Genomic DNA, 27,135 nt, shown 5'->3' with positions numbered 1-27,135 from the left:
TTTTAGGCATTGTTGAATTTCTGATCCTTAATTTTAAGAGATGTTTGGCATGTAAATGAAGCTTGACCTAGTTGGGTTTTTTAAAATAAAAGTTAATGATGGGGCGCCTGGGTGGCACAGTCGGTTAAGCGTCCGACTTCAGCCAGGTCACGATCTCGCGGTCCGTGAGTTCGAGCCCCGCGTCAGGCTCTGGGCTGATGGCTCGGAGCCTGGAGCCTGTTTCCGATTCTGTGTCTCCCTCTCTCTCTGCCCCTCCGCCGTTCATGCTCTGTCTCTCTCTGTCCCAAAAATAAATAAAAAACGTTGAAAAAAAAATAAAAAATAAATAAATAAATAAATAAAAGTTAATGAAAACCCCGCACGTTACGTTTATACCTATTTTTGGTTAAAGCACCATTTTTTTTGAAGTGTCTTTTGTTGTTTTTTTTGTTTTGTTTTTACTTGTTTTATTTTTTATTTTTTTTTAATTTACATCCAAATTAGTTAGCATATAGTGCAATGATTTCAGGAATAGATTCCTTACTGCCCCTTATTTAGCCCATCCCCCCTCCCATAACCTTCCCGTAACCTTCCCATAACCCTCCTGTAACCCTCAGTTTGTTCTCCATATTTATGAGTCTCTTCTGTTTTGTCCCCCTCCCTGTTTTTATATTATTTTTGTTTCCCTTCCTTTATGTTCATCTGTCTCTTAAAGTCCTCATATGAGTGAAGTCATATGATTTTTGTCTTTCTTGGACGACTCATTTCACTTAGCAGAATACCCTCCAGTTCCATCCACGTAGTTGCAAATGGCAAGACTTCATTCTTTTTGATTGCCAAGTAATACTCCATTGTATGTATATACCACATCTTTATCCATTCATCCCTCGATGGACATTTGGGCTCTTTCCATACTTTGGCTATTGTTGATAGTGTTGCTATAAACATGGAGGTGCATGTGTCTCTTTGAAACAGCACACCTGTATCCCTTGGATAAATGCCTAGTAGTGCAATTGCTGGGTTGTAGGGTAGTTGTATTTTTAGTTTTTTCAGGAACCTCCATACTGTTTTCCAGAGTGGCTGCACCAGCTTGCATGCCCAGGTTAAAGCACCTTTTTTATCTAATTTGATCAAAGGTCATATCAGCATACTGATTTAATCATGTCTGTAATGTAATGTAGAAGATATGATAGATCTTTTATAGGTCTTACTTAAAAATGATGAATAGAACTTCCATTCTCAGTACCATTCAGAGTAATTGGCAGTGTTGTGTCTTAATGTGGTCTTGAACCAATTAGTTTCTTACTTAAAACCATTTATAACTTTCTATTGCCTCCAAAGCCCAAATAAGATTTCTGGTTTCTAGGGAGGATGGTGTAGCCTATAGAGGACTAGAGGGCTCTGGATTTAGGTTAACACCTTGGCTTTGCTATGTGATGGGAAGTTTATATAATCTTTCCGAGCCTTCGGAGAGAGCATTAGATGACAGAGTGTGAGTGTAAACTAGTTGAGAATAGTTCTGGCCATTTAGTAAACATAAATAATTATTATAGCTGTTGTCGGAATTGGGGATGGGAGGGATGGGCGTGATACCTTAACAAGGACCCACTCCTCGCCCACCGCCAAAAGTCACTGTTGTAAGAAATTGAATAAGGCCCTTCCTGATCTGTTCCTCCAACTCTTTCTTCAGTGCCTCACTTCCTTGAACTTTAATCTCTAGCAATATGCTGTCTCAGAGTTACACCTTTAAATATACTCTGCCTGTGGCTCTCCTATTTGCCTTTACTCTTTCTACCAGTAAGCGGTTTCTTCTCCATGAAGCCTTCATTGTTTCTTCTTGACATTATATTGCTTTCCTCTGTACTACTTAAGCATCTTACTCATTTTTTTAATGTTATATATATTTATACTTATTTGCTCGTCATTCCTACAGGTGAGTTTCAGGTCAGATTGTAGTCGTCTTTATTTACCCAGCAGTGTTAAGCACGTAGCAGGTACTCAGGAAATGTTTATTGAATTAATAAATCTCACTTGTACCCTAGGTTCTCATTCAAAGATCTAAGATTTATAAAAATCTGACTGTTATTAGGTATTTGTACTTAATAAAATTGTGCAATTTTAGATGTAGTGAAGTTAACATTTCTGTTGAGTGTTTGTTATATTGCAGACATTGTACTTAGTGTGTCATACTAAGTGTTATTTCTTAGTATTCTCAAGTTATAGTTCATCTGTAGACAACACTACATTATCTCAGTTAATTCCCACCACTCTCAGGCCCTCAAAGAAAGAAACTAGAGAGGATTAGAATTCATAGATAAATCTGAGTCCAAAGCTTTGTTAAATCTATAATTTAACTAAATCTGCTAAACTATCTGTTGTGCCTACTCAGAACCTCAATATTGGTTTAAAAATTGTGTATGTCCCACGCTGTGTAAATAATCTTGGAAGTCAGTGGCTAATATAGCTCATCTTCATTTAAAAAGTGCAGAGAGGGGTACTTGGGGGGCTTAGTCAGTTGAGCATTCGACTCTAGATGTTAGCTTGGGTCATGATCCCAGTGTTGTGGGACCAAGCCCTGTTTCGGGCTCTGTGTTGAGCATGGAGCTTGCTTAAGATTCTCTCTCTCCCTCCCTCCCTCCCTCCCTCTGCCTCCTCCCCCACACATGCTCTGTCTCTCTAAAATAAATAAAAAATTTTAAAAAGCAAGTTCTGCCTTCATGGTAGCTTATACTGAATGCAATAAAGTTTAAAAAATTATATAAAAAAAGTATAGAGAGCACTGAATAATTTCTTAATATTCTCAAGTTACAGTTCGTCTATAGACAAGACTTTGTTACAGTTCTTGAATAAAGTAAACGTATTTTGTAGGTAATGAGCATAATTCCCAAACTCAGTATGTTATTCTCTGTGTTGCCACTATACTATAGGGATCTGTCCAAGTCCATTATCCGCCAAATGTGTTAAAGCCCATTCCCCAATTTTTTTTAATGTTTATTTATTTTTGAGAGAGGCAGAGAGGGGGCAGGAGCAGGGAAGGGGCAGAGAGAGAGGGAGACAGAGAAGCCCAAGCAGGCTCTGCACTGTCAGTGCAGAGCCCAGTGTGGGACTGGAACTTAAGAGCCATGAGACCATGACCTGAGCCGAAATTAAGAGTTAAGAAATTAAGAAATTAACTGACTGAGCCATGTGGGCGCTCCCCATTCCTAAATTTATGGACATTATAAAATTTTTTTTTTACTTTACTCTCTTTGTAAAGACTTTAATTCAGTCATGTAGTGGTTTTTTTTTTTTTTTTTTTTTTTTATGGAGACTCGTAGTTTTTATGGGTATCCTACAAATGTACCATATTTTCATAATTTCTGTTTTGGTTATAGTTATGTTATGAGTATATGAGAGTCATGAAGGTTAGTTGAGTTTTTTGGGAGCTCATTTTAATCAGTGTTTCTTAACCTCAGCACTATTGACATTTTAGGCCAGATATTTTTTGATTGGGGAATTTGTTCTGTGCATTGGAAGATGTTCAGAAGTATCCCTGGCCTCAACTCACTAAATACCAGTAATGTTCCCCCCAGTTGTGGCAACCAAAAATGTCTCCAGACGTTGTCAAATATCCCCTGGAAGACAAAATTACTTCCAGTTGAGAACCACTAGTTTAAAGAGATTTAGAACCACAAAAAGTAGATTTTTTTTTTTCTAGTTACCCTCCCCCCACTTTGAACAGTTTTATTGAGGTATAAGTCATATACTCTACAACCAGTTAAAATTTATATTCAGTGGCTTTTAGTATATTCAGAGTTGTGCAACCATTACCACAATCTAATTTTAGGACATTTTCATAACCTCATAAAGAAACCCCAGGCATATTACCAGTCACTTCCCATTTCTCTTCCCTGTCCCTGAGCCCTAGACATACCTGGTTATCTTTTTATTTTTAGGAATATACACTCTGCTTGTCTGTTTTAAATCATTATAAAGCAAACCAGTTTCTATTTCAGAGTATAACTATTTATTGAAAACTATTTGAAATACAAGACTTACATTTTTTCCTATGTATACGTTTAGAGGCCCTTAGACATTTGTTTAGGCAGACTCCCAAGTTTCATCTGTAGAGGAAATAAATCCCAACAGTCTGAGTTAAGACTCATTTTAGTATTATTCAGAAGAGTAACATTTTATTCTTGTGTTGCCACCCCACTCAATGGAGACTCACAGCAGTAATAATAGCTAACAAATAATGAGCAGTTCTGTGCTAGGCGCTGTGGTAAGGGTTTGTAAAAATTAACTCGTTTAATTCTTACATTAGCTCTTGGAGTTGGGAGCATTCCCAATAAATTGGGTTGTTGTTGTTGTTGTTGTTTTTTTCCCCCTGCTATTCCAGACCTGATATGGAGAAAGAACTATGTTGAAAGAAAGGATCATTAGAAGGCATACACTCATGCACTTCAGAGTCTCTCTCTTTCTCAAAATTAATAAATAAACATTAAAAAAACATATATTTCCTTCTATTCAGGTCTTAATTTATGTCCTTTATGTCTTCTTCCTTAAGACCTTGCATGTTTCTAATTAGATTGATTCTTAGGTATTGATGGTTATTATTGCTGTTGTAAATGGAATATTTTTTCCTTTTATTTATTTATTTTTGTTTATTTATTTATTTTGAGAGAGAGACAGCACGAGTGGGGGAGGGGCAGAGAGAGAGGGAGAAAGAGAATCCCAAGCAGGCTCTGCACTGCCAGCCCAGAGCCCAATGCGGGGCTTGAACTCACAAAACCATGAGATCAGGACCTGAGCGTAAACCAAGAGTCGGATGCATAGCTGACTCAGCCACCCACGCGTCCCATTTTCTTTTATTTTTTTCAGTTGATTATTGCTGTTATGGAGGAAAGCTGTTGGTTTTTAATGTTGATCTTGTATTTGGCCATCTTGCAGAAATGTCTTATTTGTTCTAATAGTTTGTTGATTTTGTAGAGTTTCTTTTTCTTTTCTCATACAGATTTGTTATTTACCCTATCGCATTGACTTACACCTTCACAATATATAGAATACTATAGGTGAGAGTAGGAATCACTTGTTAAAAACCACAGTGAGATACCAATTTTTTGTCTATTAAATTTTTTTCTTAATCTTACTGAATCTCTCTTGTGCATGGTATGCAAAAGTGCTCATATACTTTCAGTGGAAATATAAATGAATGTAACTCTTTATGTATGCCTCTATAATTTTTTAATGTGTATATAAAGTCTTAAGAGTGTTTCATATCCTTTGACCTAATAATCTCACTTCTAGGACTCCATCTCTTGGAAGTAATAAGAACAAATATTTTTGTTCACGTTGCTCATTATTTATGTTGCTTTTGCGTTACTTGGAGTGTGTCAAAATAACGTTAATGTCTAATACTAGGGTAATGGTTTTGTAAATTGTGGTATATGTATGTGATGGAATATTATACAATCATTACATTATTTTAAAAGAATTTGCAATAACTTGGAAGCACTTATATTCTTAAGTAAAAAAGAACAGAATGCAACAGAATTGTTTATTAGTAGAGTTGCATCATTATCAAAATGCCAGAACAGAGTAGAAGCACAGACACCATAATGATAATATTGATAATCTGTGGGTAATGACTATATGGATGATTTTGTTTCCTCCTTAATTCTTTTCTGTGGTGAGCATGTGTTGTTAAAATCAGAAGAAAAATCTTAAAGTGTATGTATCTGTAATACAAAGCTATGTTTACCTTCTTCAAAATATGTGGAAGGGGAGAAATCTTAGCCTATTTTATTAAATGTCATTTGGTTTTAATTATTTTTTAAAGTAGACTTTATTATACTCTTCAAAAAAGATCTTGTTGAATGTGGGTAACACAGATTCTGGGCTAAAGCTGATACCTGAGAGAAAAGAAACAGTAGTTTCAGTGGCAGGTTGTGATTTATACTTCGGGATGTACTCCTAAATGATCTGAATTCCAGATCAATGAAGCAGGAGAGAATTGTGGTGAATGTCCACCTTATCCTGTTTCTTACTGTCTTACCACCCGTGTTCCATGTCTTTTGAAAGGTAGGTGTCATCTAGTAGTGGCCTTGTGATCTGCTGCTGGCCTACTTTCATAAGAACGCTTGCTGTGTTTGTATGGATTTTAGATTGCCATTCACTTTATTTAAGAAACATTCATTGAGTACTTCCAGTGTGCCAGGAACTTTGCTGGGCAAAGGACGTAAAACCACACAGAGGCCCTCTGTTCTGAGCAGCTTTTGTTAGAAATAATTTGTGATTAATATTGTGATGGAATGAGAGGGTTATCTGATAAGAGGCAGCAGGAATACTCAGATTCTAATCCCCTCCCTAAGGTCTCTTAGGGAGCTAGGTATACTGAAATTCAAGTCAGAGTAACACTTTATTGGCTTAGGTGTAGGCTCCTCCATCTCAGAATTCAGAGAGCTAGGTTTAGTCTATATGGAAGGTGCTGTCTTTCTTTACTAGTTAAATCTGCTTCCCTTTCTGAAGCTTAAATTCAAGTCTCTTAGTACTGTATTGAGGCAAAGGACCATTCCAGCTGGTGCTAAAGGAAAATGTGCAAGAAACAAAGTTTCTCCCAAATACCCATTCTAGATGTTCTTGAATATCTAGCATTCTAATACCATGCCACCTGCCAACCAACTGGTCCCTGTTACCCTTGTCCCAGTTCCTACATTTGAAAAAGGGAGCAGAACAAAAAAGGGAAGGAATAGGAAAGATAGCTTGGTTGTTCCAAGCAGCCTTGGAATGTTTTTTACCTAGCATGGAAGGAAAAGAAAGGGTCACCCACTGTACCATCGTGATGCATAGTTATATTTCCAAGAAATTCTGAGTTATTTGTAAGATCATGTTATGAAACAGTTTAAGTGATGACAGAGAGGTTAGAGACAAGAGTTTTAAAAGAGCGTTAATAGCTTTTTCCTTCAGACATTTTAATAGTGAAGGTGTTTTGTAGCCATAAATGTATAGTTTGTTTCTATAATTACTTGTTTTTCCCATTTTCACCAGCACTATCATTGGCACAGCTTCTTATATTTAACATCTTTTTTTAAACATCTTTGTTATTTTTCCTTGACAAATTGAACAGAAAGTCATTGCAACAAACCAACCGTTTTCCCTATGTAACAGCTTTTTCCTGTGCTTATTTTTTTTTATTATCCTGATTGAATTATAAGCAATGGTGGTCTCATTAATGCGGATTTCATTGTCTAGTGTCTAAATCATGCTGTACGCAACTTGCCCTATTAAAAAAAGTGACAGTTGAGAAATTTCAGCTCAACACAGTGACAGCAGCCACTAGCACATGGGCCAGTCCTTTGTTCTTAAGTCTGACACACCCTGGCAATACGTTTTTAAGAATGGAAAACAAAGAGAGGTGTATTTAGCTCCTCAGAGACCATAATATATGATCCTTTAGAAAGACAAAACAAATAAGCATTTATAGTATCTGCATTCACCATATAATGTGTCTGCTGATATAACAAGATTATTATGCACAGGATATTATGTGAAAAGAAGGAAGAGGTATCTGACCTAGATTCAGAAAGACGCTTAGCAGGAAGACTTCCCAAAGGTAATGACACATGAATTGAGTTCTGTAAGATGAATCAGCTTTTCCAAGATCAACAAAGATGGAGATGTGGGATGGGGGTTAGTCAAAACGCCCAGAGATAATCAAGAATGGAACATTTGAAGAAGTAGGAGTTCAATGTAGCTGGTGTTGAGAATGGGAATGGAGGAAGAGTACTGAGATGAAGCTATAAGAGTAAGCGAAAACTAGATTATGTACTGTGCCAAGAAATGTTGACTGTATTGAGAATTCATTGAAGACTCATAGAGTTTTTGGGAACCCGATTTGTATATGCGGTATGGGATTGGAAAGGGCAAAACTGGCATAATGGTGATAAGGACCTGTGCTATTGTATAGGCAATAGGGATGGAGAAAATGGACAAATCTGAGATATTTGAAAAGGTATACTCAACAAGACTACTGGTCAATGTAAGTAATACAGTGGAAGGAGAATAGCTTTTAGAGTTAGCTAGACTTGGATTCAAATCCCAGCTCTGTCACTTAGCTGTTTTGTGATCTTGGGTGTTTTATGTACCTCTCAGAACTTCAGTCTTCTTAGCTTAAAATTGGGACAGTAGTATTCAGTCCATTGGGATGTGAGGAGTATGTGAAGTAATAGTTGTAAGATGTCCAGTAAATAAGCATAAAATGATAGCTACTGTTGTGGGGATGGAGGAGAGTTAAGAACGACTTCCAAGTTTTCAGTTTGGGCAATGAGAAGGAGCTAGTTTAGGAGAGGAGGATAACCTGTATGATTCTTGGACACATCGCCTGCAAGACAGATGTTGGCCATGTTCCCTGGCAGATGACAATAAGAGTCTGACACTTGAGAGATATTTAAGCCAAAGATACAGATTTGAGAGACCTCAGCTTAAAATAGAAGTAAAATTTATGAAAGCGGATGAGATAACCCAAGGAGGGAGTTAGAAGAAACGACGGAAAACCAGAAAGTGGCCTAAGAAAGACATCAGCGTGGAGATGGTGAGAGAAGTAGGAGGAACACCAGTGGGAGTACTACCAATGAAGCACAGGCGTGTAGGATATCGAGCAGTGTGTAGGATTAGCAGCTTCAGGTGCTCCAGAGACATGAAACAGGATCAAAAAGAAGAGTATCTTTGGGTTTATGAATGAAGAAGCTGTTCTGTCATGATTTTAGTAGAGTGGTGGGTTCAACATGGAATTTTAGTAGTTTGAGGAAAGAATGGGAAAGGAGTAAAGGTAGCCAATGTGGATAAATCTTTTAAAAATGTGACACAGGGGCACCTGGCTTGCTCATTCGGTGGAGCATGTCACTCTTGATCTTGAGGTTGTGAGTTTGAGTCCCACATTGGGTACAGAGATTACTTAAAAATAAAATCTTTTATTTTCTTTTTTCTTTTTCTTTTTCAAAAATTTTAAATATCCTTATTTATTTTTTAGAGAAAGGGGGAAGGAGGAAGGGGCAGAGAGAGAGAGGGACAGAATATCCAAAGCGGGCTCTGTGCTGACAGCAGAGAGCCTGACACGGGCCTTGAACCCATGAACCACGAGACCCTGACCTGAGCTGGATTTGGAAGCTTAACTGATTGAACCACTCAGGCGCCTGAAAATAAAATCTTTTAAAAATAAAAACGTGACAGAAGCTTAGATTTAAATGCTGGTAATAGCTAACAAAGAAGAGGGGGTTTCTCAGAATGTAGGAAATTAGGTAGCTCCTTCAGTCAAGTTTTAAGAAGGAAAGAGTGGTTGATTGTGTCACATGAGGCAGGGTAATCATGTATCGCTCAGTGGGAAAATTCACATTGGATTTGGCTACGAAGAGGAAGTCTGTGAGCCAGGAGTTAAGTCTTTGTGGTGTAGTCCTTTGAATGCCAGACTTTGGCCGATGGTGAATGACTGAAAGTTAGTGAGCATTTTTAAATTTCTGGAAGCAGTTTGAAGGATGAGGTAGGAGATGTGGGTCCCATTTAGGCTGGTAGAGGCACAAAGTGACAAGGATCTGGACCGAGATTATAGTTCTGGTAATAGAAAGATAAGATGAATCCAAGAGCTGTTACCCTTTTATGCACTTTTTAACTTAGCTATCACATGGATGTAATGGTAAAGGAGAAGTAGCCTAAAAGTTGACGTTTTACTGTTTTGAGTGTAGTAATAAGGAGGGTAGTAATTAGCACTTATCAAAACAGAAACATTAGTAGGAGCAGTTTTGAAGAGGAATTAATTTTTAAAAATTCCTTTATTAAGCTTTTGTTCCTGAGTGGCTACTATGTGTTGGGTGGTGTTCCATGGGCTGGAAACAGCAGTGAACTTGACAGGCAAGATCCTTTTTCTCATAGCACTTAACATTCAGAAATGAGGAGGCAAAGATAGAAAAAAGTTAAAAAGGGTAAGATAATTTAAACCAGGTAAGACAAAACTTGGTGATGATACAGAAATGGACTAAAAGGTACCGTTTTAGATGATGTGGTCAGGAATGGTATTTCTAAAGAGGAGAGTTTTGAACTTAGAATATTACTAAGGAGTCAGCTGTGCAAAGATTTAGGTGGCACGGCATTTCCATTCAGACGAGAGAGTATATGCAGTGGCCATAAGAAGGGAATGAGCTTGATTTGTTTGAGGGCTAGAAAGAAAGGTTACTGTGTCAGAGGCAGAGTGAGAGGGGAGAGACTAATAATAATTGGTGAGGTCTGACAGGGTGGGTTTAAACTTGAGCAGGGCCTTGGAAGCCTTGGTAAGGAGTTCAGTGGCTTATACTTGACTGGCAGCAGTGGAAATGAAAGAAAAGTAATACTGAACTATGTTGAACTTGAATGATCTAGGACATCTAGGTGAAGAAGTCAAGAGAGTTGGTCAGACTTAAATCTATAAATTCAGGTATTTGGTATTATTCATTGGACTAACTTGCCAAGTTGTGTAGGCATTGAGCAGATAAATGCCCATAATGTGGAGACTTGAGGAGTCTATCGAGGAAATGATCAAAGGAACTGAGGAAAATGAGCAGCCAGTGATCAGGGGATTCCTAGCACTTCTTTGACATAATGAAGGACATGCATTACCATTGCATCTAATACCCTTGCAACTTGAAAGGCATGACCAAGTGTTGTATGAGCAATAGCTGCAAAAATTATGGCCAGAAATATCTCGTGACTTAAGGAATGTAAAGAATACTTACCACATTAAAATACCCACACTCCATAGGGACCAAGCTATAAAGATTTTGTATAGTGCTGGTTCAGGTAGAATTCCTGTTTCTATAAGTGCATTTATTTTGCAGTAAACAGGGAGTATGTGTATCACTGTGACTCTAGATACACAAGTAGTTTGAAAAGTTTACTTCACCTTGGGCATCCGTAAGGAATCTGGTTTTACTGAATATGTACAACTTTTAAGTACTCAAAAGACACATAGAGACATAATAGTTATACTTTACATGTACGTATTGTTTTACAGTTTACAGTCTTTACCCTTTAGGATCGTCAGAAAGAACTCTCTGAAGTAGATAAGGGACAGGAATTTAAGGGAGGTCAGCATTATTAGAGGTGAGATAACTTGAGGGTATCCAAGTGCACGGTCACCAAATGGGACATGAATTCAGAACTTTGGATTTTACTTGCACTGTTTTACCTATCACACCATGTTAATTCAAAGATGATCAAAAATTTAAATGTTAGGAGGAAAACTAAATATGTATCCTTACTAAAACAATGACAAAATACATATTTTTTTTATTTGTATTACAAATATTGATGCTGCACCAAAGGTTTCAGAGTGCTTTGAATACACAGAGGAGAATTAGAGGTTTGGCTAGGAGAATTAGAGGTTTAGTTTTCACTTGCTGATTTTTATTATCTTTTCTTGATAGCTCTGAATGTTTAAAGTACTACATATGCAGCTTTGAAATAAACCCTTTATTTTATACCCAATTCTCTTGTGTTTATTTCTGCTACCATATTTTATTCTGGTGTTGCCACCCAACTCAGTGGACACTCGTAGCAGTAATAATAGCTAACAAATAATAACAAATAACCAATAATGAACTCTGTGGCAGGCCCTGTGGTAAGGAGTTTATAAAAATTAACTTGTTTAATTCTTACATCAACTCTCACAGGTGGGAACATTCCTTTATAAATAGGTGTTTCTTAGCTGCCCGTCCAAAACTGATGTGGAGAAAGAACTGTGTTGAGAGAAAGGATGATTATACGGCATACTCCTGTGCAATTCACAGGAGATATTTTTTTGTCATATTATGTATTATTTATCATAGTTTTCCCTAAGTGAAGAAGTCAAGTTGGTATATGTACTAACCTGAGAGGTGAAGTCTGAGCTACATGAGTGAATAAAGTAGTAATGTCCTAAATGTCTATTTTATGATTATAGTGATAGTATGTAATAATCATGGGTGGTTTTACACTTTAAAAAACTACGTAACTCAGTGTGTATAATAAAAAAAGATTTCCTTAGTAAAGAAATGTTTGCTTAACCTAAAGTATCTAGGAATGAGAAATATCTATAAAACTTAATCATTCATTTAGTTACTTTTTACTCCTGTATTTTCTTGGAGTGAATGAGATACGTTGTTTACTGTGGAAATGGATACAGCATCCTTCATCTGAGGATCTCAGAGTGCTTTTCAAATAATGTCTCATGAATCCTCACAGCACTTTGGTGAGGTAGGTAGGTGGCAAGTATTGTTGTCTTCATTTTTACAGATGAGGAAATTAAAGCCATGAGAGGGTTAAATGATTTATGTGTAGTCCCACCAACCAGAGAGGCAGCCTGAACTACTTAATAAGAATATTGTATTTTAGGAGGGTTTGCATAATACAAATCATTAACCCCTTTGCTGTTGTATTTTACACAGATTAACTATTAAAACAAATATGGTAGTTTTTAAATGTCCACATGGAATTTTTTTTTTATCCTTTCTTTAGAAATAGAAAACATTATAATACTCTTTCCCCCTCACCCCCAATTTTTAGGTCAGCAGCAAGGACAAGATGGAGTAAAGGTCCAACAAGCCACGATAGCTCCTGTAACTGTAGCAGTTGGAGGAATTGCTAACGCAACGATAGGTGCTGTTAGTCCTGACCAACTCACACAAGTGCATTTGCAGCAAGGCCAGCAAGCTTCTGATCAAGAGGTGCAGCCTGGCAAGAGGCTTCGAAGAGTTGCCTGTTCCTGTCCTAATTGTAGGGAAGGAGAAGGAAGGTAAATGCTCTGTTACCAACTTTATCTCTCTGGAAGGCATAAAATAGGTAAACCAAGCCATTGGCCGGGTCCTTGGATCACTAGAATGTCACTGGCTCTGTAGCCCAGAAGTTGAGATACAATATTGTTATTACAGGGATTAAATTGAGCTAGTTTAGGAATGGAGTTTTAGCGGTCCTCCACCTTCTGCCTTCTACTTTTTTTTAGTGGCTTTCTTGTTTCATTTGTTATGCAAAAATTTTAATTTTATGGATATAAAATTCATATACTGTACAGTTTCACTCAAAGTGTACATTTCGTTGGTTTTTAGTATATTCACAAAGTTGTGCATCCATCATCACAATTTTAGGACATTTTGATACCCTGCAAAAGAAACCCTGACTTCTTTAGCCCTCAACCCCCTCGGCCCCCTTTCTTCCTAACTCAAGGCAGCCATTGAACAAATTTCTGTCTTTTTGCAATTCTGGACATGCATATAAATGGAATCATACAATATGTGATCTTTTGATTGGTTTCATTTACGTAGCATAATGTTTTCAAGGTTTATCTATATTCTAGCACATATTAGTACCTCATTCTTTTTAATGAACAAATGAACGTTTCATTGTATGGATACACAGTATTTTACTTACCCATTTATCTTTTGGTGGACACTTGGAATTTTTCCACCAGTTGGCTCCTATGCTGCTATAAACACTTTTATACAAATTTTTGTGTGGCATAGGTTTTTAGTTCTCTTGAAATGGACAAGGAGTGGACAAGGAGTGGAATTAATGCTCCATGTAGTAACTCTAAGTCTAGCCACTTGAGGAACTGCCAGACTGTTTTCCAAAGTAACTGTGCCATTTTACGTTCCCACCAGCAGTGTATGAGGGTTCCAGTTCGTTGCCAACACTTGTTATAATTTGGCTTTTTGATTATAGATTTCCTTGTGTGCGTGAAATGGTATTTCAGTATGGTTTTAATTTGCATTTTCCTGATGACTTCATTAGTCAGGTGTGTTTTCATGTGTTTATTGGCCATTTGTGTGTCTTATTTGGAGAAATGTCTGTTGAGATCTTTTGCCTATTTTAAATTAGATTTTTTAAGTTAAATTGTAATAGCTTTATGTATTCTAGATACAAGTCCCTTATCAGATACATGATTTGCAAATATTTTTTTCCCAGTCTGAGAGTTGTCTTTTCACTTTCTTGATAGTGTCCTTTGAAACACCTAAGTTTTTAATTTTGATGAAATTCAGCCTTGTGTTTGGTTGCTTCTGCTTTTGGTGTCCTGTCTAAGAATCCATTGCCACATCTGAGGTCACAGAGATTCCTCATTTTCTTGTGAGTGTTTTATAGTTTTTGCTCTTACATTTAGGTCTTTGATCAGTTTTGGGGTTAGTTTTTGTGTATGGTGTGAGGTAAGGATCCATCCAACACCATTGGCTAAAGACTCTCCCTTTCCCATTCATTGAATGGTCTTGTCACCCTTGTCAAAAATCAGTTGGCCATATAAGCCAAATAGGTTTATTTCTAGACTGTTGGTTTTATTCCAATGAACTATATGTCTTTATGCCTCTACCACACAGTCTTGATTACTTTGTCCTTCTCTGAACTTTTGAAATCGGGCACTATGTGTTCTCTTTGTTATTCTTTTTCAGTATTGTTTTGATTGTACAGAGACACTTGCAATTCCACGTGAATTTTAGAATCAATCAGCTTGTCAGTTTGTTTGAGATCTTCTCTGATTTCTTTTGACACTATTTTGTAGTTTTCAGAGTATAAGTTTTGTACTTCTTTGTTAAATTTATTCCTAAGTATTTTGTTCTTTTTGATGCTATTATAAATGGGTCTTTTTCTTTATTGTTCATTGCAAGTGTATACAAACACAATTAATTTTTGTATATTAATCTTGTATCTGTAACCTTACTGAACTCTTTTTATTAGTTCTAATAGTTTTTTTTTTTTAGTGGATTCATTAGGGTTTTTCTATATGTAAGATCATGTAATCTGCAAAAAGAGATAGTTTTCCTTCATTCTTTCCAGTCTTGATGACTTTTATTTCTTTTTCTAACCTAATTGTTCCATCCAGAATCTACAGTATAATGTTGAATAGAAGTAGCAAAAGTGGACATCTTTGTTTTGTTCCTGATCTTAAGTGTTACACCATTAAGTATGTTGCTAGCTCTGAGCTTTCTCCTATATGCCTTTAATTAAGCAAGCTCCCTTCTATCCCTACTTCATTTTGTTTTTGTCATGAAAGGACGTTGGATTTTTCAGATGCTTTTGTGTATCTGTTGAAATGATCATGTAGTTTCTATCTTTTTTCTATTGGTATTAATTGATTGTCAGATGTTAAAGTACTTTTGCATTTGTGGAATAAACCCAACTTAGTCATGGTATGTAATTTTATACACACACACACACACACACACACACACGCACAGTTATATTTAGTTTGCTAGTATTTTGTTAAGTTCTGCATCTGTGTTCGTGAGAGATATTGGTCTGTAGTTTTTTGTAATGTCTTTGTCTGCTTTTGGAAAGGATAATATTGGGCTCATAGAATGATTTGGGAAGTGTTTCCTCCAGTTTATTTTTGAAAAAGTTTGTGAAGAACTGTTTGTGAAGAATAATTCTTTAGCTCTTTTGTAGAATTTATCAGTGAAACTAAGTCCTAGGCTTGTGAGTATTTTTCTTATGGGTATTTTTTGACTACTAATTCATCTAATTTATCTGTTTACTTTTAAGGGTTTTTCTGATTGATTGTTCTTGAATCACTTTTTGGTACTTAATGTCTTTTTGGGAATTTGTCCATCTCATCTAAGTTATTTAAGTAATTGGCATACAGTTATTCTTGGTATTCTTGTATAATCCTTTTTATTTCTGTAAGGTTGGTAATGATGTCCTCTTTCGTTTCAGATTCTAGTAATTTGAGTCTTCTCTTTTTTTCTTGGTCAGTCTACCTTAAGGCTTGTTCAATTTTGTTGACCTTTTCAAAAGTCAAGTCACATCACCTTTTGGTTTCATTGATTTTTTTTTCCCTGTTGTTTTCGTATTCTTTATTTCATTAGTTCCTGCTCTATTTTTTATTACTTCCTTCCTTCTGTTTGCTTTATTTTAGATTTAATTTGCTTTTTCCGTTGTCTTAAGATGGAAGGTTAGGTTATTGATTTAAGATATTTTTTGATGTCGGCATTTACAGCTAAAAATTTCTCTCTGGGGTGCCTATGTGGCTCAGGTCAGTTAAATGTCTGACTCTGGATTTTGGCTCAGGTCAAGATCTTGGAGTTAAGGAGATCAAGCCCAGAGTTGGGCTCTGCACTCAGAGGGTGGAGCCTGCTTGGGATTCTCTCTTTCCCTCTTTCTCCACCCCTCCCCTGCTCACGTGAGCTTGTGCACATGTGTATACTCTCTTTCTGTCCAATAAATAAATTCTAAAATTAAAAAATTCTCTCTAAGCATTGCTTTACACGTATCCCTTAAATTTGGTTATGTTGTATCTTCATTCATCTCGGGCTTTTTCCTGCTTTCCCTTTCGATTTCTTCTTTGACCCACTGGTTGTTTAGGAGTGTATTATTTAATTTCTAGGTATTTGTGAATTTTCCAATTTCCTGCTATAATTTCTAGTTTTTATGTCATTGTGGTCAGAAAACATACTTTGCATTACTTCTGTCTTCTGTTGAGGTTTGTTTCATGGCCTAGCCATATGATTTATCTTGGAGAACATTACATGTTCACTTGAGAAGAATGTATATTTTGCTGCTGTTTAGTGGAGTGTTTTATGGATATTTGTTAGGTCAAGTTTATCAAGTGTTCTCTTTCCTTGTTGCTCTTCTGCTTAATTGTTTTATGAAAATATCATTGCAAATAGAGTATTGATATCTCCAACTGTTACTGTTGAATTGTCTCTTTCTCCCTTCATTTCTGTCAGTTTACTTCATCTGTTTAGGTGTTCTCTTGTTACTCTAAGTGCACGTATGTTTATAATTGTTATATGTTCCTGATGGATTGACCCATTTAGCCCTATAAAATTTCCCCCTTTGTCTTCAATAACATTTGTTTTTAAAGTTTATTTTGTCTGGTATTATTAGTACAGCCACTCCAGCTTTCTTGTGGTGGTTGTTTGCATATCTTTTTCCATCTTTTTTACTTTAATCTCCCTGTATCTTTCAGTCTTTGTGACCTATGTCACCTGTAGACAGCATGTAGTTTGGATCTTAGTGTTTTTTTGTTTTTTCTTTAATTCACTGTGACAAAATCTGTCTTTTGAATGCATTGTGTAATCCATTTGCATTTGATGTTATTAATATGGTTGAATTTGTCTTTCAGTTTGCTTGTTTTTGTGTGTGTCATGTCTTTTTTCCTCCTTTGTTACTCTCTTTTTCATTAAGCGAATATAATATAGCACTTTATTTTTTTATTTATTAAAAAAAATTTTTTTTATTGTTTAATTATTTTTGACAAAGAGACAGAGCATGTGTGGGGAAGGGGCAGAGAGAGAGGGAGACACAGAATCCAAAGCAGGCTCCAGGCTCTGAGCTGTTCAGACTCCCAAATTGGGAGATCATGACCTGAGCCGAAGTCAGATGCTTAACCAACTTAGCCACACAGCCTTCCCTATAGCACTTTAATTTTGTTAATAATTTTTTCACTTATATTATTTTGAGTTATTTCCATAGTACTTGCTCTGGGCCTTATCATATACATATTGATCATTATATGTTTAAGATTTATAGTAACTTAATCCCAGTGAATTATAGAAATGTTCTCTCTTTATAGCTTACTTCTTTTTGTGATGTTATTATATATATTATCCATCTGTGTTACAAACCCAATAATACGTTATTATAATTATTACTTTATGTAATGTCTCGTAAAGAAATTGAGAGAAGATGAGCAAGCATATATAACTTTTGCTATGTTAACTTTATCAGTAGTTCTCTGCTTGTTCTGGATATTTGAGTTCCTTTCTGGCATCATTTTCTTAGCCCAGTCGAGTTTTGCTCCCACCTCCCTGCTTTGTGCTGTTAATGGCAAATATATTAAATATATTACATTTCTGTAATGTTATGGCCTTTAACAATACATTTTACACCTAGTGTTTTTAAAATTACTTTTCAAATCAGGTAAGACAAGCAATACGCACTTACACTGTCCTTTGTAATTACATAATTACCTTTGCTGGTGATCTCTTGCTTGTTTGTGTGCATCTTAATTGTGTAATTACTTTCTGCATCCAGTTGATTCAACCTGAAGATCTTCCTTTACTATTTCTTGCAAAGCAGTCTGCTCAAAACAAATTCTCTATGTTTGTGTATCCAGGAGTATCTTTGTTTCATTTCTGAAAGGTAGTTTTGCTAGATAGAGTCTTGTTTGAGTTGTTTGCTTTGAATACTTTGAATATGTTTTCACCCTGCCTTCTAAGCTCCATTGTTCTGCTGAGAAGCAAGTTCTTATTCTTACTGCAGTTCCCTTGTAAGTGAGGAGTTATTTTTCCCTTGCCGCTTTTGGGATTTTGTCCTGTCTTTGGGTTTCAGGATTTTTTAGTACGTAGGATGTCTACTTGTGGATCTGTGCAGTTAGTCTGCTTGGAGTTTGTTGAGCTTATTGCATGTGTAGATTCATGTTTTTGAGTAAATTAATTAAGTTTGCAGTCATTATATCTTTGAATATTTTTTCTGTGGCACTTTTTCTCTCTCTCCTTCTCTCCCTCCTCCTCCTCCTCTCCCCTGTCCTCCCCGTTCCTTCCCTCACCGATACTTGGATGTCCCACATTTCTCAGACACTCTGTTCATTTTCCTTTGTTCTTTTTCTTGTCTCTTTTTAAGTTACATCGTCTCTATTGATCTATCTTTAATTTTACTATTCCTTCCCTTTTTTGAGTCCCTCTAGTGAATTTTTCATTTCAGTTGTACTTCTCATTTCCACAATTTCCTCTTGGTAGTTTTTTTAACCATTTGTAACTCTTCATTGATATTCTCTATTTGATGTGACATTGTCATTATATCTTCTTGCTTCTTTAATCATGGTGTCCTTTAGTTCTTTAAACATATTTATAAATGGCTACTTTGAAGTCTTGTTAAATCTGCTCTCCCAGTTTCATTTGCCTTTTTTTTTTTTTTTTTTTAGTGAAGGGTCATATTCCTCTGTTTTATTTTTGGCATGTCTTAGATTTTTTGTTGGAAGCTGGATGGTTTAGATAATACATTGTAGCAACTCTTAGTACTGCCCACCCCCATCCCCCCACGCCTGGTTTATTGTTGTTTGCTTGCTTATTTAGTGACTGGCTGGATTATTTTGGTGAACTTCCCTTAACTCGCCATGAAGCATGTTGCTCACTGTCGCCATGAAGTATGTTGCTCCTCAGTGGATGCAAAATTCCGTATGCTTACAGTGACCCTGGAGGACAGTGGTTTGGGCAGAGATCTTTAATGTCCTGTCCCTAACCACACCCAGTTGTTAACCTCCACTAATTGTCCACTGATTGCTCTATTGTTTTCAAAGCCCTGAAATGTATATTGCTCTACAAAGTGATCCAATCAGATTTTTTTTTTTTCAACGTTTATTTATTTTTGGGATAGAGAGAGACAGAGCATGAATGGGGGAGGGGCAGAGAGAGAGGGAGACACAGAATCGGAAACAGGCTCCAGGCTCCGAGCCATCAGCCCAGAGCCTGACGCGGGGCTCGAACTCACGGACCGCGAGATCGTGACCTGGCTGAAGTCGGACGCTTAACCGACTGCGCCACCCAGGCGCCCCCAGATTTTTTTTTTTTAAAGGACTAGATCAACAGGCTTGCGCTTTGAGGTTTATGACTCTGTAGGGCTACTCCCAGCTGCCTCATCCCTCCCTTCTTTCAGTTAGCCTAGTGAGCATAGTTTTGCCTATTTCTCCATTGTATCTATTAGTCCCCTCCCAACTTCATTTTGCAACCGCCTCCACTGATTTTAAGAGCACCCATACGCTGAAGTTTTTCCACACTTTGTTTGCAAATGAATTCAGATCCTTGGGAAGAGATTTGGAATTCTGTTATATGCTGTGCTCTCTCTAGCCAACATCTCTTTGTCATGGCTCCTGAACATAGGGTTGGGATAGTGGCACATTTCTTTCTGAGTGGCATCCCTGCTCTGAGAGCTAAATGCTTGGTGGCAGGGCAGCAGCAATGGCCTCAGGCTTTCTTGACTTGCCTCTGCTGGCTTGGAAGTTCTGATGTATGCACTACAAAGGAGCTGAGTCAAAGGTGACTGGACTACAGTGTTTTCACTGTGCCCTGTCCAAGGTAGAGCCAAGGTCTCAGGAGTTGGGTTTGGGTAGAAGAGAGTTCCCTACCTGTCAGTCACACTTGCCTGAAACAGCCTCAGCAGCAGGTAACTGGGGGTGGAATAAGAAATGCTGACCTCTTGCCCCTTCCTAGGGAGATAAGCTCAAACTAGGAGGTGTGAAAAGGGAACCCTGTTCTTGGCTGCGCCAATCTGCAGTGTTTATGTGTCAAGGGAAGTGATAGGAAATTGGGAGAGAGGGTTGGGTCTTGGTTCAAATAGCACAGGCTCTCACTCTTCTTACCAACTCTTAATTTTCTTGAGTATTTATTTATTTGCTATATGTTCATAGAGCCATTTCCAGGAACTGTACATATTATTTGTTTTGTTTTCATACTTTTCACTGGTTTCACTAGGGGCTAGGCCAATGGAGCTCTTCATGCTTTCTTTCCTACTGGGAGTGAAACTCTGAACTGTACACTTTTAAATGGAGATTACCATTTTTTTGGTATTTGAGAAGAATTTTCAAGTGTCTTGAAAAGCTTAGAGATTTTTTCCAAAGGGAAGAGGCTGTTAGGGAACGAACATGAAGTCGTGGTAGAACACGAACTCTCTGAGGTTAACATGTTTTCCTAACAGTTTTGAGTTTCATACATAACCCTTTTTTGATTAGAATTTTTCTGATTTTTAACTACAGTTGTGGCATGATTTTAAAAACCCATTCAGAAGTGTATCATTTAAGAACGTTGATTCCCTTTTGTTTTTCTGTAATTACAAGCTTGGTGTCTAAGAGTATAATTAATGTTTGGTTTTTGTTTTTGTTAGAGGCAGTAATGAACCAGGAAAAAAGAAACAGCATATCTGTCATATTGAAGGATGTGGAAAAGTTTATGGCAAAACATCTCACCTACGAGCACATCTTCGCTGGCATACTGGAGAAAGACCTTTTGTATGCAACTGGATGTTTTGTGGCAAAAGATTCACAAGGAGTGATGAACTGCAGAGACATAGAAGAACCCATACAGGTTAGTTGGTTTATTGCAGGGTTTGTATGTTTAATGCTTAGATGAAAATTGGAAATATGCAAATGAAAGACAATTCACTTTACTGATTTTATGAAAGTTCTTTAAGATCAAAATTCGTGGGACGCTTGAGTGGCTCAGTCGGTTAAGCGTCCGACTTCAGCTCAGGTCATGATCTCACAGTCTGTGAGTTTGAGCCCCACGTCGGGCTCTGTGCTGACACCTCAGAGCCTGGAGCCTGCTTCGGATTCTGTGTCTCACTCTCTCTCTGACCCTCCCCCGTACATGCTCTGTCTCTCTGTGTCTCAAAAATAAACGTTAAAAAAAAAAAAAAAATCAAAATCGTTACCTCATTTCCAGGATACGTTTTATTCCACTTTTTGTGAGGTTTATTAGAGTAATTACATAACAAGGAATATATTCCATTTACTTAACCTGTTGTATTCTTAGCATGTTGAATTCACATATATTATTTTTCGTCAGTATTTACATAGGTGAAGAGAGTTGAATTCTGATCTTACTGGTGACCTTTATTAGTTTTTGGTTTTTTTACAATTTAGAAAATTGACTAAAGTATCAAGAATAATATAACAAATATACGCCTCTCAGAATTGACAGCTGTTGGTGTTATATTTGTTATTTTTTAATAAAACAAATCCTATAAAGTTGACATCGTCTTTGTCCTCTCAAAGACAACAGCCCCCATGCATTTAAAATGTAGGTTTTTAGTACAGTTTTAATACTCTTACATATATTATTCATGCATGTGTATGTAAAATACCGTTTTGTGTGTTGTGAAATTTCACATAAATGATACAGTATCATAATTTCATTTATCATTATGTCTTGAGATCTATCCAAGTTCATATGTGTACACACAAATGTATGTATACATGTTTGCTATGTAGTATTTTGTTATATGACTGCCATACTGTTTATCCATTCCTTGTGCTGCTTAAATTATCATTAGTTTTTTTTTTACTATCATGAACTTTGCTACTGTGAACATACAGTGAACATGTGTGCCAAATAGAATTTTTGGATCACAGAGAATTTAATGTGTTTTGCTAAATAAGTGCTAAAGAATCTCTAAAGTGGCTGGTAACCATTTCTATTTCACTAGCAGTGACTGAGAGTTTCCACTTTGCTGTGTGTTCACCAGTACTGACTGGTGTTGACTTTTGAAAATTTTTGTCAGTTTGTGGCATCTGGCTGGCTTACTTGGTAGAGCATGTGACTCTTTATCTCAGGATTGTGAGTTCAAGCCCCATGTTGGCTGTGAAGCGTACTTTAAAAAATAAATAAATAAAAACATGCTTATTGCTTTAAAAAAAAGAAAATTTTTGTATATCTAAAATGGTTTCCTTATTTTATTTATTTATTTTTTTAAATTTTGAGTGAGACAGAGAGAGAGAGAGAGAGACAGAGCACGAGCAGGGGAGAGGTAGAGAGAGAGACACAGAATCCAAAGCAGGCTCCAGGCTCTGAGCTGTCAGCACAGAGCCTGACGCGGGGCTTAAACCCACGAACCGTGAGATCATGACCTGAGCCGATGTCGTACGCTTAACCGACCAAGCACCCAAGTGTCCCTGGTTTCCTTATTTTTTTTAAGTAGCAGTTTTCCCGGTTATCCATGAGATTAAGCATCTTTTCTTGTTGATTGATCATTTATATTTCATTTTCTGTTGATTATTTATTTCCTTGCTCACTTTTCTTTTGGGTTATTTTTCTTTTTCTTACTGATTTATGTGTTGTAATTTCCCCCTATATTGCTAGTGTTTGAACTTCTTGCTATTTTTTGTCACATGGAAGTTTTACATTTTTTAGTCAAATATGTTTTTTCTTTTGTCCTTTGCTTTTCTTATTTTTTTTAAACGTTTATTTATTTTGAGAGAGAGGGAGCGAGAAGGAGCATGCGCATAAGCGGAAGAGGGGTGGAAAGAGCAAATCCCAAGCAGGCTCCATGCTGCCAGCGCAGAGGTAGACATGGGGTTCAATTGCATGAACCGGGAGATAGATCATGACCTGAGCTGAAATCAAGAGTCGGACACTTAACCAACTGAGCCACCCAGGCACCCCTCCTTTTTTTTTATTTTTAATGAAATCCTCTCCTATCCCAAGATCATAAAGTTTTTAAAAATATTTTCTTCTAATGGTCTTAAAGTTTTCGTGTAAGTTTCATCTTCTTTTTCTAAGTTTTGCATAGAACAACCACCCTCTCTATTTAGAATGCCTGTATACATCTGGGTTTCAGTATTTAATTGTTGAATAAATTAGTAATTTGGATAAATTTTCAAATTAGACTAACCTTTAACTTGTACCAAGGTACATGTGGGACAAAAGAGGAAATAGAATTGGCATGTATTGATCAGCTGCCATACATCACATGTTTGAAATAAATTGTCTCATTTGATTCTAACAGCAACACTGAGATAGAAATTAGCTCCATTGTATGGATTAGAAAATAGTGTCAGAGAAGAAAAAAATAGTTAAATTTAAAAGTGATAAAGTTGCGTAGTTTGAAATTAGTAGGCAGAGTCTTAGTAATACTGGCTGAGTCCCTGAGTTAGCATAGTTTGAGAAAAGTTTTAAAAGGTTTCCATATGGTATTGCATTAGGATTTTTTTTTTAATTTTTTAAAACATTTTTTAATGTTTATTTCTGTGAGAGAGCCAGACAGAATGTGAGCAGGGGAGGGGCAAGAGAGAGGGGGAGACACAATCTGAGCCCAATGTAGGGCTCAAACCCACAAACAGTGAGGTCATGACCTGAGCCAAAGTCAGACCCTTAACCGGCTGAGCCACCCAGGCGCTCCTGCATTAGGACTTTTAATAGTGCCACCTCACCATTGATATTGGCAAATATGGTGTGATTAATCCCATAATAGTGTTGATGTCTGTTTTAAAAGAGTGCTCTGCCGTTTATGTCAGTATGACAGGGTGCAATGTTTCCGCTGTGGATTAGCAGTGGGACAAGTTAGAGAAGCCAAGAAAAATTGCCGCTTTCTTTGAATTTGGAACTGCACATTGTGATTTCATCATTTTATTTGAGAAATAATGAGTCTCTAAAGTCTTGTCTCACATATCCACATTCATACAGATACACAAAACAAATTTATTCAAGGACTTAAATACACATATACTTCAAAACCAAATTACTAATGATTTGGAGGCATATTTTCTTTTTTTTTTTTTTAACTATTAATACCATTCTAACCTACTAGCCTGAATAATCAGAATTGAATGTATTTTAAGCTTACTTTCAGTGTTTCGAACATCTTCAATACATCATGCACAAAATTGTTGAACTATTTTTTTCTTAAGGGGCAACCACTACACTAAGTAGAAATTCAGTACCTTACTATAAATGAATATATGAGTTATTTACTGCTGAAAATAGTGCCAATTATTTTTGCTTTTTTGGGAATTTTTTTTTTAAAGCTTATTCATTTATTATTATTTATGAGTGGGAGAGGGGCAGAGAGGGAGACCCAGAATCCAAAGCAAGCTCCAGGCTCTGAGCTGTCAGCACAGAGCATGACGCAGGGCTTGAACTCACAAACCGTGAGATCGTTACCTGAGGTGAAGTCAGACACTTAACCTGGGTGAGCCACCCAGGCACCCCTTTTTAATTTCCAAATGTCACATGTATATGGTATTTAAAAATCAAGTCATAGGGTTACCATGGTGGCTCAGTTGGTAGAGCACTTGACTCTTGATCTCAGAGTCATGAGTTCAAGCCCCATGCCTGGCATAGAGCTTACTTCAAAAAATATTTAAAAAAAATTAAATTGTAAAAGAGGTTACAATGTTAAGGGGATTATTTTTAAAATTATCTTTATTTGAAGGATAGTTGACACATTAGTTTCAGGTGTACAACATAGTGATTTGACACTTGTATACATTATGAAATGCTTACCATAGTAAGTGGTTACCATCTGTCACTGTATAAGATTATGACTATATTCTCTGTGCTTTACTTTACATCCCTATGACTTTTTATTTTATAATTGTAAGGTTGTACCTTTTAATCCCCTTCATTTAAGCCCATCTCTCTATCTCATTCCCTTCAGGCAACTGCCAGTTTGCTGTCTGGATTTATGAGTCTGTTTCTGTTTTGTTTTGCTTGTTCATTTGTTTCGTTTTTTAGATTCCACACATAAGTGAAATCATATGGTATTTTGTCTTTGATCAGACTTACTTCACTTAGCATAATACCGTCTAGTTTCATCCATCTTTTATAAATGGCAGGATTTCTTTCTTATTTTATGGCTGAGTAATATTCTATTGTCAGTATATACCATATTCTCTTTGTCTGTTTATCGGTGGTCACTTGGGTTGCTTTCAGATCTTGGCATAGGAGTGTGTATGTCTTTTCAAATTAGTGTTCTTTTTCTTCCCAGAAGTGCAATTACTGAATTGTATGGTATTTCTATTTTAATTTGTTAAGGAACCTTCATATTATTTTTTACAGTGCTTACACCAATTTATGTTCCCACCAACAGTTCCCTTTTTCCTCCATTCTCATCAACAATTATTTTTTTGTCTTTTTGATATTAGCCATTCTGACAGTTGTGAGGTGATAGCTCATTGGAGTTTTGATTTGCATTTCCTTGACAATTAGCAATGTTGAGCATCTTTTCATGTTGTCTGTTGTCCATCTCTATGTCTTCTTTGGAAAAATGTCTTTTCTGGTTCTCTGCCCATTTATTAATCAGGTTTTTTTTTTTTTTTTTTGGTGTTGAGTTGTAGGAGTTCCTTATATATTTTAGATGTTAACCCCCTTATCAGATACATCATTTACAAACATTTAAGGGGAATCTTTGCCACATCCCCTGTTCTAACCCCAAGAGGACTGTATTTAGTCTTGTTAACTATTCTTACATTTTTATTCTTCTTCTGATGGTTGTTGTATACCTAAATAATATGCTTATGTTGTTATTGATCTGTCAATATTAGGCACTGTCTCTTGACTTCTTACATTAAGAGTTAAGAAATTACTTCACTTTACATCATCTTTTGACATTCAGGTTTTTTTTAACTGAGGGCCGGCCTGACACTGTCTCTTGACCTTACTACCCTGTGTTAGAGATACTAGCATTCACCTCTTAACTTCTCTTACCTATTTCTCTTCTCTTTTTCTTCATGTTAAAATGTTTACTTTCTCTTAAATAAGCACTGTTTCCGTTTTTTTGTAGCTTAGTTCTTACAAAGTAGAAAACCAATAAATGATAATGTTATGACTGTGATGTGATGAGTCTGATTATATATCTTTTCCTGTTTTTTTCTTCAATTGTCTAAATTCCTTTTTTTACCCTTGCATTGGCTAACTTTATCACCTCCTTTTGTTATTTAGCCTTTCAAAAATAGTATTAATTCCGTCCAATTTATCCTTTCACTTGGAGGTTCCAGCTTTCTAATCAGTCAGATTCTTCTGTAAGGCTGCTGCACACTATAATCTTGAGACTTTTCTTCCCTGCTGTATTGGTTTTGATCCAGTGTTCTCAAGATCTCCTCTCTTCATTTTTCTTAGTTTACTTGATTGCCAGAAAACATTCTGAAATGCTTCCTACAGTAAAGCTCTAGGAAGTAAATTTGTCTGAAAATGTCTTTCTTCATTAAAAAAAAAAAAGTTTTTGAGAGAGACCTCGCATGTGTGCACAAGCAGAGGAGGGATAGGGAGGAAGAGAATTTCAAACAGGTTGCACACTCAGCTCAGAGCCTAACGTGGGCCATGATCCCACAACCAAGAGATCGTGATCTGAGCCAAAATCAAGAGTCAGATCCTCAACCAACTGAGCCATCCTGGACCCCTGTCTGAAAATGTCTTTATATTGCTTTCCCAGTTAATAGATGGCTTGGCTAATATAACAGAATTGTGGGTTGAAAATGATACTTAAAACATTAGTGGCACTGCTCTATCATTTTCTTGCATTTGTTTTATTAATATGAAGTCCATTGTTACTCTTCTCTTCCTTTTTTGTAGGTGACCTAATTTCCCCTGTCAGCTTTTAAAAGCTTGTTTTCTTATTTACTTATAATTTTTACCTTGAAATAGTTTTACAGAAGAAGTTGTGAAGATAGCATAGAGAGTTCTTACATCCCTTTCACCCAGC

The 27,135-nt window shown here is 36.6% G+C and overlaps 1 protein-coding gene across 4 annotated transcripts in view; it reads left to right on the top strand.

The window, feature by feature from the left end:
- The window catches only part of SP4 (Sp4 transcription factor), an 83,432-nt gene that overhangs the window by 35,421 nt on the left and 20,876 nt on the right, over window positions 1-27,135 (top strand). For 2 of the 4 annotated variants that reach the window (XM_086694576.1, XM_086694582.1), the window contains exons 4-5: window positions 12,526-12,754; window positions 20,824-21,023. In XM_086694576.1, the coding sequence (XP_086550702.1) occupies window positions 12,526-12,754; window positions 20,824-21,023 (429 nt within the window). The remainder of the gene's footprint in view (window positions 1-12,525; window positions 12,755-20,823; window positions 21,024-27,135) is intronic. The other 2 variants (XM_086694589.1, XM_086694597.1) reach the window with 1 other exon arrangement.

The sequence above is a fragment of the Puma concolor genome, chromosome A2 (assembly GCF_028749965.1).
Source record: "Puma concolor isolate L17-30 chromosome A2, mPumCon1.1.hap2, whole genome shotgun sequence".
NCBI classification, from domain to species: domain Eukaryota; kingdom Metazoa; phylum Chordata; class Mammalia; order Carnivora; family Felidae; genus Puma; species Puma concolor.
The sequence above is the reverse complement of the archived record's forward strand: the minus strand, read 5'-3'. Positions and strand labels throughout refer to the sequence as shown.